The 12579-nt window shown below is 47.0% G+C and overlaps 1 protein-coding gene across 4 annotated transcripts in view; it reads left to right on the top strand.

The window, feature by feature from the left end:
• Positions 1 to 11374, top strand: part of STAT2 (signal transducer and activator of transcription 2) — a 33191-nt gene extending 21817 nt beyond the window's left edge. For all 4 annotated transcript variants that reach the window (XM_077328577.1, XM_077328578.1, XM_077328576.1 and 1 more), the window contains 9 exons: positions 116 to 214; positions 952 to 1087; positions 1964 to 2013; positions 2107 to 2204; positions 4312 to 4451; positions 4685 to 4873; positions 7343 to 7400; positions 10201 to 10544; positions 10757 to 11374. In XM_077328577.1, coding sequence (XP_077184692.1) covers positions 116 to 214; positions 952 to 1087; positions 1964 to 2013; positions 2107 to 2204; positions 4312 to 4451; positions 4685 to 4873; positions 7343 to 7400; positions 10201 to 10544; positions 10757 to 10863 — 1221 coding nt within the window. In that variant the 3' untranslated portion in view covers positions 10864 to 11374. The remainder of the gene's footprint in view (positions 1 to 115; positions 215 to 951; positions 1088 to 1963; positions 2014 to 2106; positions 2205 to 4311; positions 4452 to 4684; positions 4874 to 7342; positions 7401 to 10200; positions 10545 to 10756) is intronic.
• The last annotated feature ends 1205 nt before the right edge of the window (positions 11375 to 12579 follow it).

Below are 12579 nucleotides of genomic sequence, written 5' to 3'. Positions count from 1 at the left end.
ATTGAGTTTGATGTACAGTTACTTCATGTCCCGTGTGAACTGCCCTGAGCCTCAGGGGAGGGTGGTATATGAATGTAATAAAATAAATAAATAATCGCTGATGTTTCTCCATTAGACATCCACTTTGCCTGTGGTGATCATCTCTAATGTCAACCAGGCATCCAGCGCCTGGGCCTCTATCTTGTGGTTCAATATGCTTGGAACAGACCCAAAGGTGAGAAACAGGCATGTCTCTCTTGCTGCATCCCAGTTTTATAGGTTGTGTAGGCCTATAAAGTTTGCTGCCTCTGTTGTTCTCATCTATCTCAGTTTGGTTAGCCTACTCAGTCCAGAATTACCATATCATATAAAATTGTGTGCATGCTTCTGATGTGTTGAACATTCCAGACCTCCAATTGGCCCTCACTGGAGGATATGCACCCAGTAGGGAGAGTGCACTGTCCCATTCAGAGCCAATTGATGGTCTTCTCCCCCCCCTTTCCTGCCACTTATGGCTACTTATCAGGGATGGGGGAGGCTAAGTGGAGATGGGCCAGATGTCCTTGGAAGCCGCAGCCCAGCAGTCCGGCTCACTGGCAGGGCTGCCCTGCGCTTGCTCAGGACTCCCCCTGCAGGAAAGCGAGGGGGAGGCAGGCCAGGAGCCCTTGGATGTGCTGCACCCCAGGTGCTGGCCCCAGCATCCTTGCTTGCCCACTCAGGCTTTCCTGCCCACAAGGAAACAGGGGTGGGGGGAGGAGGTGGGCAGAGCACATTAAAGGGAGTTCAGTCTCTTACATTGCCACCCTCAGAAGAGTTATTCCCCTTGAAGCATATTAACTTAAAAGGGTGTGATTCTGTTTAAGATAGCAGTGAATCTCAGATTTCCTTCTAAATTATACTGTTTGAACTGTATAATCTTCTCCCTCATGTGGTCTAATTGATTCATATCTCTCTTTCTCCCTCCCCTCCCAGAACCAGCAGTTTTTTTCCAATCCATCAGCTGCCACTTGGGCCAAGTTGTCAGAGGTGCTCAGCTGGCAATTCTCAGATGCTACTAAGCGAGGCCTCGACACGGAGCAGCTGAAAATGCTCGGAGAGAAACTGTGTGGTAATGTAGAACAAGGGCAGGGCTGGAAGCGCCAGGCGAAAATTGTAGCTGGGTCAAGGAGTCTGGGACTTAGTCCAGGGCCAGACATTAAAGGAAAAAAATGGGAATGGGTTCAAGTTCTAACTTCACTTGGCAGTCCATTAGGGTGAAGGAGAAGCCAGTGGATTAAAACTACAGGGGGTGGCAAGAGACTAGGGCCCAGACATTGAGCAAGGAGCAATGGGTCTTGAATTGGAAAAGAAACCAATGTTCCCGCCTAGGAGTCATAGATTCTGGCGGTGGGACAAGTAGTTGCTTAATTGTCCTTAAAACATTACAACTCTGTTTTCCTAATCAAAGGATGAGTTTCCCCAGCCCATGTGGCATGTGCCTTCAGGGTAGTGGATAGGAGCGCCAGCTTTAATCTGCCGAGCTGGGTTTGATTCCCTACTCCTCCTCCACATGCTCATCACAGCACTGATAAAAACTGTTCTGACTGAGCAGGAATATCAGGGCTCTCTCAGCCTCACCCACCTCACAGGGTGCCTGTTGTGGGGAGAGGAAAAGGAAGGGGATTGTAAGCCGCTTTGAGACTTCTTCGGGTAGAGAAAAGCGGCATATAAGAACCAACTCTTCTTCTATGTGAAAATGACCTTAGTGATACCAACTGTAGAAGACAGATGAATGATCGTAACTTGGGATTCATTATATAGAATGATTTGTACTTCACTTATTCATTGATATGGAGCTAGTTTTAATGTCCTATGAGGTCTACCTTTCTACCTCCAAAGATCTGGAAGCACAGGGAGAGGGAGGGTCTTTCTCCTAATGAGAAACTAATCCCTGTTCATCTAAACAGTTCTGTGACTCATTATTTGTCCTTCCTTCCCATTAAAGGGCCCAGGGTAACACCACAAAGCACAATCACTTGGCCCCAGTTCTGCAAGGTAAATCTCTCAGTGAAACCCTTTCCCTGTTTTCCTCTGATACCCATCTAGTAACTTCCATCTTTTAATAACTCCTTCTTGATGGTTCTACAGGAGCCTTCTCCTTCTGGAGACAATTTTTCCTTCTGGACTTGGCTTGATGGAATCTTAAGTCTGATCCAAGAGCACTTGCTGGAACTCTGGAAGAATAAGTAAGTAGCAAGAGGTGGAGGGGTGGGAGAAAAGGGAAGGGAAAACTTTAGTGACCTCGTGGCTATTTTTGTAAACCGCCACGAGACTTTTGAGAGCAGTGGTATATAAAGATAAATAAAAATAAATACATTTTAGGTGCAGAGAGGTTAGGTGGAAGAGTGTGTATTAAGAGTACCCCTATGAACTCTAGACCTCCTAAATTTCCTTTCATTAACAGCCTTGATCAGGTCTTACAAACTGGGGGCCATGTCTTCCTTTCGTGAGTTAATCCATCTCAAGTTGGGTCTTTTCCTGCTGCCGTCAACTTTTCTTAGCATTATTGTATTTTCCAGTGACTCTTGTCTTCTTGTAATGCAACGAAATAAGATTGGCACAGTGTAGCAACTTTAGCCTCTAGGAAGAGTTTAGGCTTGACTAGAACCCGCTTATTTGTCTTTCTTGGAGTCCATAAAACTCCTCCAGCAGCACATTTGAAAAGAACTGGTGTTCTTCCTGTCAGCTTTCTTCTTTGTCTCACTTTCACGCCCATACGTGGTGATGAGGAATACGATGGCATGAATTAACTTAGAATAATAGATTCTATGATTCTAAGCTAATTCATGCCATAGTATAAACTTGTTCTTGGTCAACAGGAACATGTTCTTACACTGAATCTTTTCTAGCTCCTTCGTGGCTGCCCTGACCGCCTGGATTGCAGTCTCCCTTTTGGTTGATGATGGAGCCAAGGAATAGAAAACACAGAACAACTTGAATCAAGTTTAAAGTCCTGGTTCTAACCTTTAAGGATCTGCACGGTCTGAGTACTGTGTAACTGTCACTTTCTCAGTATGCTCCCAGAAGAGAATTACAGTCTTCAAATCATAATACATTGGTGGTCCCTGGCCTGAAAGAAGTGCATCTGGCTCCAGCTGCTCCCATCCTGGTGGAATCAGTTGCCAGCTGAGGCCCAGGTCCTGACAGAACAATTTAAGTTCTGCAAGGCCTGCAAAACGGCACTGTTCTGCCAGGTATATGTTGAGGCCAGAAGCAGCAAATAAAATCATGTGGGCTTCCCTCTTCAGAACAAAGCCACTGAACGCATGGATAAGGGGAGGTCTATAAATCTTACCCATTTGGTGCCGCTTAATAATTGTGAAACAGCCTTGGCTGACGAACGGTCCGGCCTCTCCAGGGCCAATCAGGGTGCAGCCAGCTGCACACTGATTGGCCCTGCCCCTACAGCTCCCGCCCTCCATCACCAAGCCCTTACCCCTTGCCTCACAGATGTGCCTGGCTGTTAGAACCAGGCATGTCTGTGACTCTGCTGCTCCACTTGCAGGGCCCCAGGTAAGAGGACCAGCAGCAGCGGGGGATGGGGAAGGGAGCGATTTCCAAAGGCCTGGAAAGGCCTCACAGAGGCCCCGGGTGTGCTCGCCAGGCCCCCGGGAAGTGCTCCCTCTCCCCCACTCCCCACCCCATTCCTCGCCCTCAGCGCTTTCCAGGGGCCTGGAAAGCAGCAAGGACACTGATGGGGAGGACCCTTTCAGAGCCCGTTCTTATGAACGGGCTTTGAAGCTAGTATAATAATAAAAGTAAATGCACAGGCTGTGAGTCACTGCCAAAGCTGTTTTGATGTATTTACCAAGGACGGCTCTGATCAGAGTCTTCTCTGAAGGAAAGCGAACCACTGTTTCCTTCTCCCCCGATAGTTTGGGAAGACACACACTTCCCTGAAAGAGCCACTGATTATGTAGCAGGCCTCCGGCAGACCCCACCCCTGGGCACTAGGCCTACCGTTATGAACCACAGGGAGGAAAGGGTACCAGGGAGGGACTGAGACTGGATTTGCCAGGAGGAAGTTGTGTAGGATGAAGCAAAGGGAGAACAATGCTTCTCTTTGACCGTTTATGCACTGGGAACTTCACTGCCCCATTCCCCTGTCAGGAGCACAGATCGGGGGCAGACGAGGTGCACCAGGCCAGCTGCTCCCCCATGTGGGTGCAGGAAGAGGTGGGACAATCTGCCACAACTAAAACTCCAGTCTGCAGCCCTGCATGAAACCTCCTGTGCATAAACGGTCTTTGTGGCTCCTCTTTGTACGTTTTCTTTTCCTCCTTCCTGTCCCAGTCTCATCGTGGGATTTGTGAGCCGCAAGCGCGAGAAGCATTTGCTGAAGAAGAAGCGGGAAGGTACCTTTCTGCTGCGGTTCAGCGAGACGACCCGGGATGGCGGCATCACCTGTACCTGGGTGGAATTCAACAACGATGGTGAGTTCCCTGCACTCTTGTGCCAAACTCCATTCCCCCACTATACTGGATCTAAGGCATGCTTTGGTGGGTGACTAGAACATGGTGAGGGCATGCATGAACCAGGCTGAGGATTTTCCAAATACATGGTGGTCTTTATGCCCACCACTTTTATGCTATGTCTATCCAATGCAGGCAAGTCAGCTAGCATAAATGTCTCTCTTTGGCTACCAACTTGGGTGTGAACTTTACAGGGTCCTCAAACCTCCGCTCAGTCATGCCCTACACCAAGACCGAGCTGAAGTCCTTAGCGCTGCCTGACATCATTCACGACTACCAGCTCTTAGCACAGGAGGACCTCCCTGAGAATCCACTCCAGTTCCTCTACCCTGACACTCCCCGGAATGAAGCGTTTGGTCCTTACTACAGTGAACAACGGGAAGGTACTGTTGCCTGCCAACTTCTCCTCTGCCTTTCTCATGAGCGGTTTTATGATGTGCTGTTCTCATATATACAAACAGTGTTCTTGCTGAGAAGAACCAGCTTGGAATCATAGAATAATAGAGTTGGAAGGTATCTCATGGGTCATCTAGTCCAACCCCCTGTACTATGTAGGACACTCACAACCTATCGCTCATCTACTGTAACCTGCCTTTAATTCCCCGCTCCCCCACATACAACCAGCTGGGTGACCTTGGGCTCACCACAGGACTGATAAAGCTGTTCTAACTGAGCAGGGATATCAGGGCTCTCTCAGCCTCACCTACTTCACAGGGTGTCTGTTGTGGGGAGAGGAAAGGGAAGGCGACTGTAAGCCGTTTTGAGACTCCTTCAGGTAGAAAAAAGCGGCATATAAGAACCAACTTCTTCAGTAATATCAGGGCTCTCTCAGCCTCACCCACCTCACAGGGTGTCTGTTGTGGGGAGAGGAAAGAGAAGGTGATTGTAAGCTGCTTTGAGATTGCTTCAGGTAGAGAAAAGCGGCTCTCTCACCCTCACTTCCCTCACAGGGTGTCTGTTGTGGGGACAGGAAAGGGAAAGGTGACTGTAAGCCACTTTGCGACTTCTTCTGGTGGAGAAAAGCGGCATATCAGAACCAATGCTGCTGCTGCTTCTGTAATTGCTGAGGGTTTAGCATTTTAGGACTTTTACTGGGTGAGATGGAGTTAAAACAGACTTCTAGCTTATATGACTGCCAAGATGAAAATCTGTGAAGCACCTCAATGTTCTCTGCGTTCTACAAAACAAAAATGGAAGGGAGGCCCCTCCTCAAAGTTGCTTTGCAAGCGTTGGGTGAAGATGGTTGTACAACAAAGGACAAGGCTCTTCATGGATTTTCCAGCTGTGATGCAAGCCCAGTTTTACCACTGTGAAGCAGCCCATAGAACTCTCCCCCCATGGAGGGAAGGGGGAAAAATCAGTCTCCAGGAGTCTGCAAATGCTGGCTCTCAATCTTCCCAGTAAATTCAGAATATTTACGGGATTGGGGGGTGATTTGCGGTTGTTTTCTGAAAAATGCCCAGATACCGTTGAGATGCTGAATATATATATTTAAAAACCCTGATTTGTATTTTGGGTTGTCTCTTCAGCTTGGCTCTGTTTGAATGCCCAGCCCTAGCCAATTTCCTCCTGTTCTATAATTTAAAAAAACAACAACAATTCTTCACACTTTTAAATATAAGCACACACCTATGCAAACACATGCACACACCAGGAGTAAAGACACAGGCCCATTCCGCACAAGGTTCAATGTTGCAAATTGTTTTCGGAACGAAAAAACACGATTTTAAATAGTGGAATTCGTCGTTATGCATACCTGCCTTTGTAGTGGAATCCAGTTGCGTTTCTATCGTTTCCCACAGGTTTCCGGTCTCGGCAAAAATCACTATCCAGGAAGCGATATTTGCCGAGCTTTGTCCCGCCCCTGGCCGTCAATCAAATGAGCAGCCAATGGGCAGCCGTTATCATGCTCCCGAAAAGCCCCTTTCCCTTTAAGGCAGGTTTAAAAAAAAAACCCATTGCAGCGAATCTGCATTGATTCATTGCAACAGAGAGACCCATCTAGCTAGCAGGTGGTGTGTGAGCTGCCGTTTCATCGTCGCCACGCTCCCTCCGGGTGCGATTTTCGGCCGAAAATAAAGGGAAAAATAAAGGGAAAATAAGCCAGCAAACGGGGCTGTGTGGTGCTTGGTGACTTAAAACAGCTCTGGGGAGGGACTGCAGCTGGGGAAGCCTCGCTGGGTGAATGAAGGCTCGCCAGTTCGTTGATCTCCGCTCGGTCCGAGAAAAAAAAATGGCGATCGCTTTGCCGGAAGATCAGAGGAGACAGCCAGGGGGAGGAACTTTGCAGAAACCGCAACAATGGTAACGCACAGAACTTTCCCGCTAGTGTTGCAGATTGGTTGCAAGAGTGTAGCGCTTTCCGGAGGGTGAATCCACTTTTTGGGATTTCCCTGAAAGCGCTACAACGAAGCACTTTTTGCGGATCGGTTTTAGGAGTGTGGCTGATTGTCTACGACATTGTGCATAACCGCATTTTTGTAGCGATTATAATTTGCCACACTCCTGCTACAAAGAATCTGTGTGGAATGGCCCACAATTTACCCAGTGAATATTGCAGAATGGGGGCTGGGGCACAAAGAAGGGCCGTTGTTCTATGTAGCCTTCAGGTATTGATATCAGAGTCAATTGTTGGATTGTGTTTGCATGATGTCCTATTTCAAGGGCCTTTTTCCATATGGGTAATTTCTTTGTAGGTTTTGCCATGGTCTACTCTTCTAATATAGTATATACAAAGCATTATTCATGACACTTATCCCAGGCAATATGTGCTTGCATTTGGCTGCGGAGGAGAACTAATACAGATGGGTACCATTTTCCACCCACACGCTTGCTTTGGTTTCCTTTCCCAGGTGATCTGGCAGAGCAGAAGAAATATCTGAATCGCCGCCTGATCAGGGTCTCCTCTAGGTGAGCAGTGCCATTTTTCCCAGTCTCCTCCACCTTCAAGAACTTAGTTGCCATGTTCCTTCTCTCCAGTTTCCCTTGGATTACCTTGAACTCACCTTCCAATTTCTGTCCTTTCTTTCACTGATTGGAGAGAGGACTAGGTCTGCCCCTGAAGCTATGAGCTCAGCCTCTTCCCTCTGGGCTTAGAGGTCCTTTCTGCAGGCCCTTTGTTTTGGGGTATAAGGATTAACATCCAAACTTACAACTGCTTCCAATGGATCAAGTCAACCCCACAGAGCTCTGCAGTAGAATATTTACATGGCTACTATGGCGGGTTCTCTCCACCCACCCCCCCCCCCCGGCATTCTACCATTACAGTATCTGAAAATTCTGTTCATCACAAAATAAAGGCAGTTTGTCCCATCTGAATTCTAGCACAGAATTGGGTACAACCCTATATAACCTGTTTGGCACCCAAAGCATGTTCGTTCTCTCTCTCTCTCTCTCTCCCTCTCTCTCTGTCTCTGTCTCTCTCTCTCTTTCTCTCTCTGTCTCTCTCTCTCTCTCTGTCAGTTATTCTAAGGTTGTTACCTAGAAAATCCTTTGTTAATGAAACCATATACTGTTTTAAAATGTCCATTCAATAAAGTATATTAAATTTCAGTGCAGTATATGTAACACCCTAAATAAGTAAAAAGATATCTCTTTGGCCAAGAGAAAGTGGTTGAGGCGGATGCTGAAGGAGCATTCGTTATGTGAGCCAGATGGAGGGGGTAGGCGGTAGATGGGGCTTGGTAAGGGCTTTTTCAGCTAGGGTGTTTGAAGCATGTGTTTTCAAGTGTGTTGGGGAAGCTTCGGGGAGGGGTTTTGACTGAGTGGCAAAGCATCTGCTTGGCCTGCAGGAGGTTCCAGGTGCAGTCCCTAGCATCTCCAGCTAAAAAGGACCAGGCCGCAGGGGTAGTCAAACTGCGGCCCTCCAGATGTCCATGGGCTACAAACACTGGCAGGTGCTCATGGGAATTGTAGTCCATGGACATCTGGAGAGCTCAAGTTCGACTACCGCTGGCATAGGTGATGTGGAAGACCCCTGCTTGAGACCATGGAGTGCTGCTTCCGGTCTGACTTATGGATTGATTCAGTATAGGGCAGCTTCATGTCTGTCTCATAGTTCTGAACAAAACATTTTAGATTTACGAGAGAATTTTAAGAGTGTCATCCAGATCAGGCCTACTGAGAATCCTACTCAGTTTGGGTCTAGTCCGTGGGCCTTACTTCCAGGAAAGTGTTATTGGGATGGCACTGTAAAGCCCTTACCATTTAGCAGACGGTCTCAAAAAGTAAAAAAGTGGCCAATGACGGCTGCCATCTTAAGTTTCCACGATGTGAGTACATACATTGTACTACTTGATGTTCCTGCTCCCGTATTTATTTTTAAGACTTCTTTAGATATCTGTGATTTTCTCCTCAGTGGGAGCTCAGAGAAGCTTACAACAATTGTTCTTTCCTCCTCAGTTTTCCCCTCACTACAACAACATGACAACGATTTAAGTAAAATAAATAATACTCTGTGAGGCAGGTTAAGCTGAGAGACACTGATACTTTGGGCCGTTCCTGCATTGAGCAGAGAGTTGGACTAAATGGCCTGTTTGGCCCCATCCAACTCTATGGTTCTATGATTCTCTGGACATGTTCCAACATGTCGTTATCCTTCTTGAACTGTGGCACCCGGAACCGGGATACAATATTCAAAATGAGGTCTAACCAATGTGGAATAATGGTATTAGAACTTCCCTTGCTATAGAATCTAGATTCTCTGCGCTAGTAATGCAGCCTGAGATTCTAATCAGACACTCTAACCTCTACAATTCTCTGGTCCTTACAGCTCCATGCAGCTACTCTTACTCTTCTTCTTTTCCAAATTGGCAGTACTGTCATAGCCATTCCCACCAGTATCTTCCATGTCTTTGTGCATTTCAACCATAGCTATGGAATTTCCTTATAAGAAAAGGCATGATATTTAATAGGCAGAGTAGAGAGTGTTCTGTTCTTGTTGCCCAAAATGTGGAAGATGGGTTATCTAGGCCACATCCACACATCATTTGATATTGTGTTTATCATTAACCTGTATCAATCATTTGCCTCTACTGTTGCCCTGTCCACATAGTTCTGAAAGATTTCTACCGCGCACCAATAGAGTATGCGGCATTATATGAATACAGTCTTGGTATTGCAAGAAATTTAGCTTTCATTTCCTAGCAGAGAAAAGCATAAGTTTAACTGCAGTGTCTTGTTGGTCCCAGGTTCGATCTTCGTATCCTTCCACTTAAAAGTGGACCTTGGGTAAGGTTGGAAAAATGCTATTGCTACATTGACCATCTGGCTGTAGAAGCCGTCATCTTATAACTGCAAGTTATAGTAAACACAAGACCACTGCTGAAAATGGAAACCCTGCATCAAGTTTTTCCTCTTGCCTCATTCCTTGTGCATTGAAGGACTATGTCTAAACTTTTCCTTATCTCTGTTTCAAATCCTTGATTATTTCTGTGGGCAGACAAAGTGGTTAGTACCAACTAGAATTGTGAGGACTTGAGGTAAACTACATTACAACTCGGCATTTGTTACTTTATAACATTTAGTTAAGCTAGAAGTCACACAGGGCTTTCAATGTTCAAGGAGTAGGGCTGCCATTGTCTCTCCTCCATGGGAGCTGTTCCCTATTTATATCATTTATCCTGATAGACTTATGTTTCTTTGATGCAGAATTCACAGCTTTCTTTTAGTACTAAATTGAAGTATACCCATCTGCCTACTATCTGTCCAGGCAACAGAATAAGACTCAAGTTCTGGATTTGAACCTGGAGGGGACCTGCATTCTGGAGATGAATCCGGAGGAGCAACGCATTCTGGAGGTGAACCCAGAGGAGCCTCGTATTCTGGAGGTGAACCTGGAGGGGACCAGCATTCTGGAGATGAATCCGGAGGAGCAACGCATTCTGGAGGTGAACCCAGAGGAGCCCCCTATTCTGGAGGTGAACCTGGAGGGGACCAGCATTCTGGAGAAGCACCCGGAGGAGCTCAGTATTCCGGAGGACCATGATGAATTACTCCCTGATAACCTGGATGCAATCAAAACCTTATTTGAGAACTTTATGCTTGACAGGAATGGTGAGTGATGGTACTCAGGGCATGTTTGAGGGTGGAATCTGAGCTACCTCTGAATCGGTAGCAATCTGATAATGGATGCAAAGTTCTTTCCTGGGACTACAGTTGCAGTGGAGCATTTCAATTCTCATCCCTCATTCTCTTCAACAGACCCACTTTCTCCCCTCCTCTTCAGTTCCTAGCTGATGTTCCCTTTCTCTCCATTTTCCCCCCAGACCCCTTCCTGCCACCGCCAGGGGAGGAGGAGCAGCCAGAGTATCGTGAGCTCTTTGAACTACCAAGTGAGATGCCAGAGCTGAAATTAGAGGAAGAAGATTTCTAATTTTAAAGGCCTGTTAAAAGGCTTTCAATCAAAAACATTTCCATTAGTTGAGAATTACAGTGATGGCTTCCTACTGTTGAGGATCCATTTCCATCCATTTAACCAACTATGACTCTTCTTATGTCCAGGACCTTCCCTATAATCATCTTGAGGAGGCTGCTGCATCAGTTGGGAATTTGACCTTGAAGGTCTGAATGAGTGTTTGGGGAGGGCCACATGTGCAATCCTGAGGAGAGTTGCACTCTTCAAAATTTAGAAGGGTGCAATTCTTTTTAGAGCTATAGCGGTGGTGACCTGAAGTCAGTGAAGGATAGCATAAGATTTTTCTTAAATAGAATGAAGAGTTTACTGGCTAGCAGAATCAGATTTTTTTTTTGGGGGGGGGGGGGCTCTTGAGGCATTGAATCTGTACTGCTAGAGCTGATGGCTGTGCTTGTCTACCCACGCCTGCTTTTATTGTCTGCCTGCTCAATCTGTGTACATTTGCAAATTAAAACTGTGTTACAAAACACTTAAGTCTTCAGCGCTGTCCTTGCAGCAGACTGACCATGTGAAAACTTTCCTGGGCTTTCCCAGGAGCTGGAGGGTATAAAGCAGGGGTAGTCAAACTGCGGCCCTCCAGATGTCAATGGACTACAATTCCCATGAGCCCCTGCCGTTGTTTGCTGGCAGGGGCTCATGGGAATTGTAGTCCATTGACATCTGGAGGGCCGCAGTTTGACTACCCCTGGTATAAAGCAAAGTTTATCTTGGTTAACTGGGACTTGTACTGGCAGCATTCCTGGCCACCCCAGGAAGTTTCTCCTGTCCCTTAGTCCCACCTGTGTGTAACTAGCCCTAATCTGTATGTTTGCAGAGGCTGCATATTTGCAGTGCGGACCTCTGTAGGAGGCAGGCCATGTGGAGACTGAGAAAACATTTAAATGGGCTTTCATGCTTTATTTAATAGTTTACTATTAGACTCCCCACCCGATGTCAGTTTTCTGCATTCTGTGACAAGCACAAAGGAGTCTTATACTACCTCATAGACAGAGGTTTCTTGGAGTGCTAAATAAGCTGGGGGTGACACCAGGGAGGAGGCATTGGCCTATGCATGGAGGTGCCCCTAAGACCAGCTCTAGAATGGGCAGGATGGTCCCCCGCAGTCTTGGGACTGGCAAGGACAACTTGCAAAGAGGTTGCCGGTTTGAAAACGTTCCTCTTATTGATACCCCACATTTCATTTTCCAAAGGAAAACTCATGGTGACAAACGATGCAAACTGGTAAAACAGATCAGAGGGACAAGTAGTGGCATTTTTTCCTTCCCTCAAGAAGAGAGAGGCAAGTCAGACTGATGAGAAAGAAACCGCTCCTTTTCCTCCTCTCGGGGCATGTGGCTTAACTCTGGCTAGGACTGTCAGACTCCTGGTGGGGCCTGTATTTCTATCGGAATTACAATGGATCTCCAGGCTACGGCACTCATCCGGAGGAAATGGCAGCTTCGAAGAATAGGCTCTGTGCCAGGGATTCCCAATGAGGGGTCTGTGGAGCCCCTGTGAAGTCCCTGGGGGTCCACAGAAGCACCAGAGACGATCCGGGGCCTTTCCCGTCCTGCATTAATGGACTCTGCCACAAGCTGGGGAACTGAGATCTCTCTTGGTTCCTGTGCCTGCAAGGGAGCGGAGCCTACGTATCTACTCTCACCTGAAAACCCTCTATGGTCTCCTCCCTCCCAA

Source organism: Paroedura picta, chromosome 3 (assembly GCF_049243985.1).
Source record: "Paroedura picta isolate Pp20150507F chromosome 3, Ppicta_v3.0, whole genome shotgun sequence".
NCBI classification, from domain to species: Eukaryota; Metazoa; Chordata; class Lepidosauria; order Squamata; family Gekkonidae; genus Paroedura; species Paroedura picta.
This window is presented reverse-complemented; position numbering and strand designations above follow the sequence as displayed.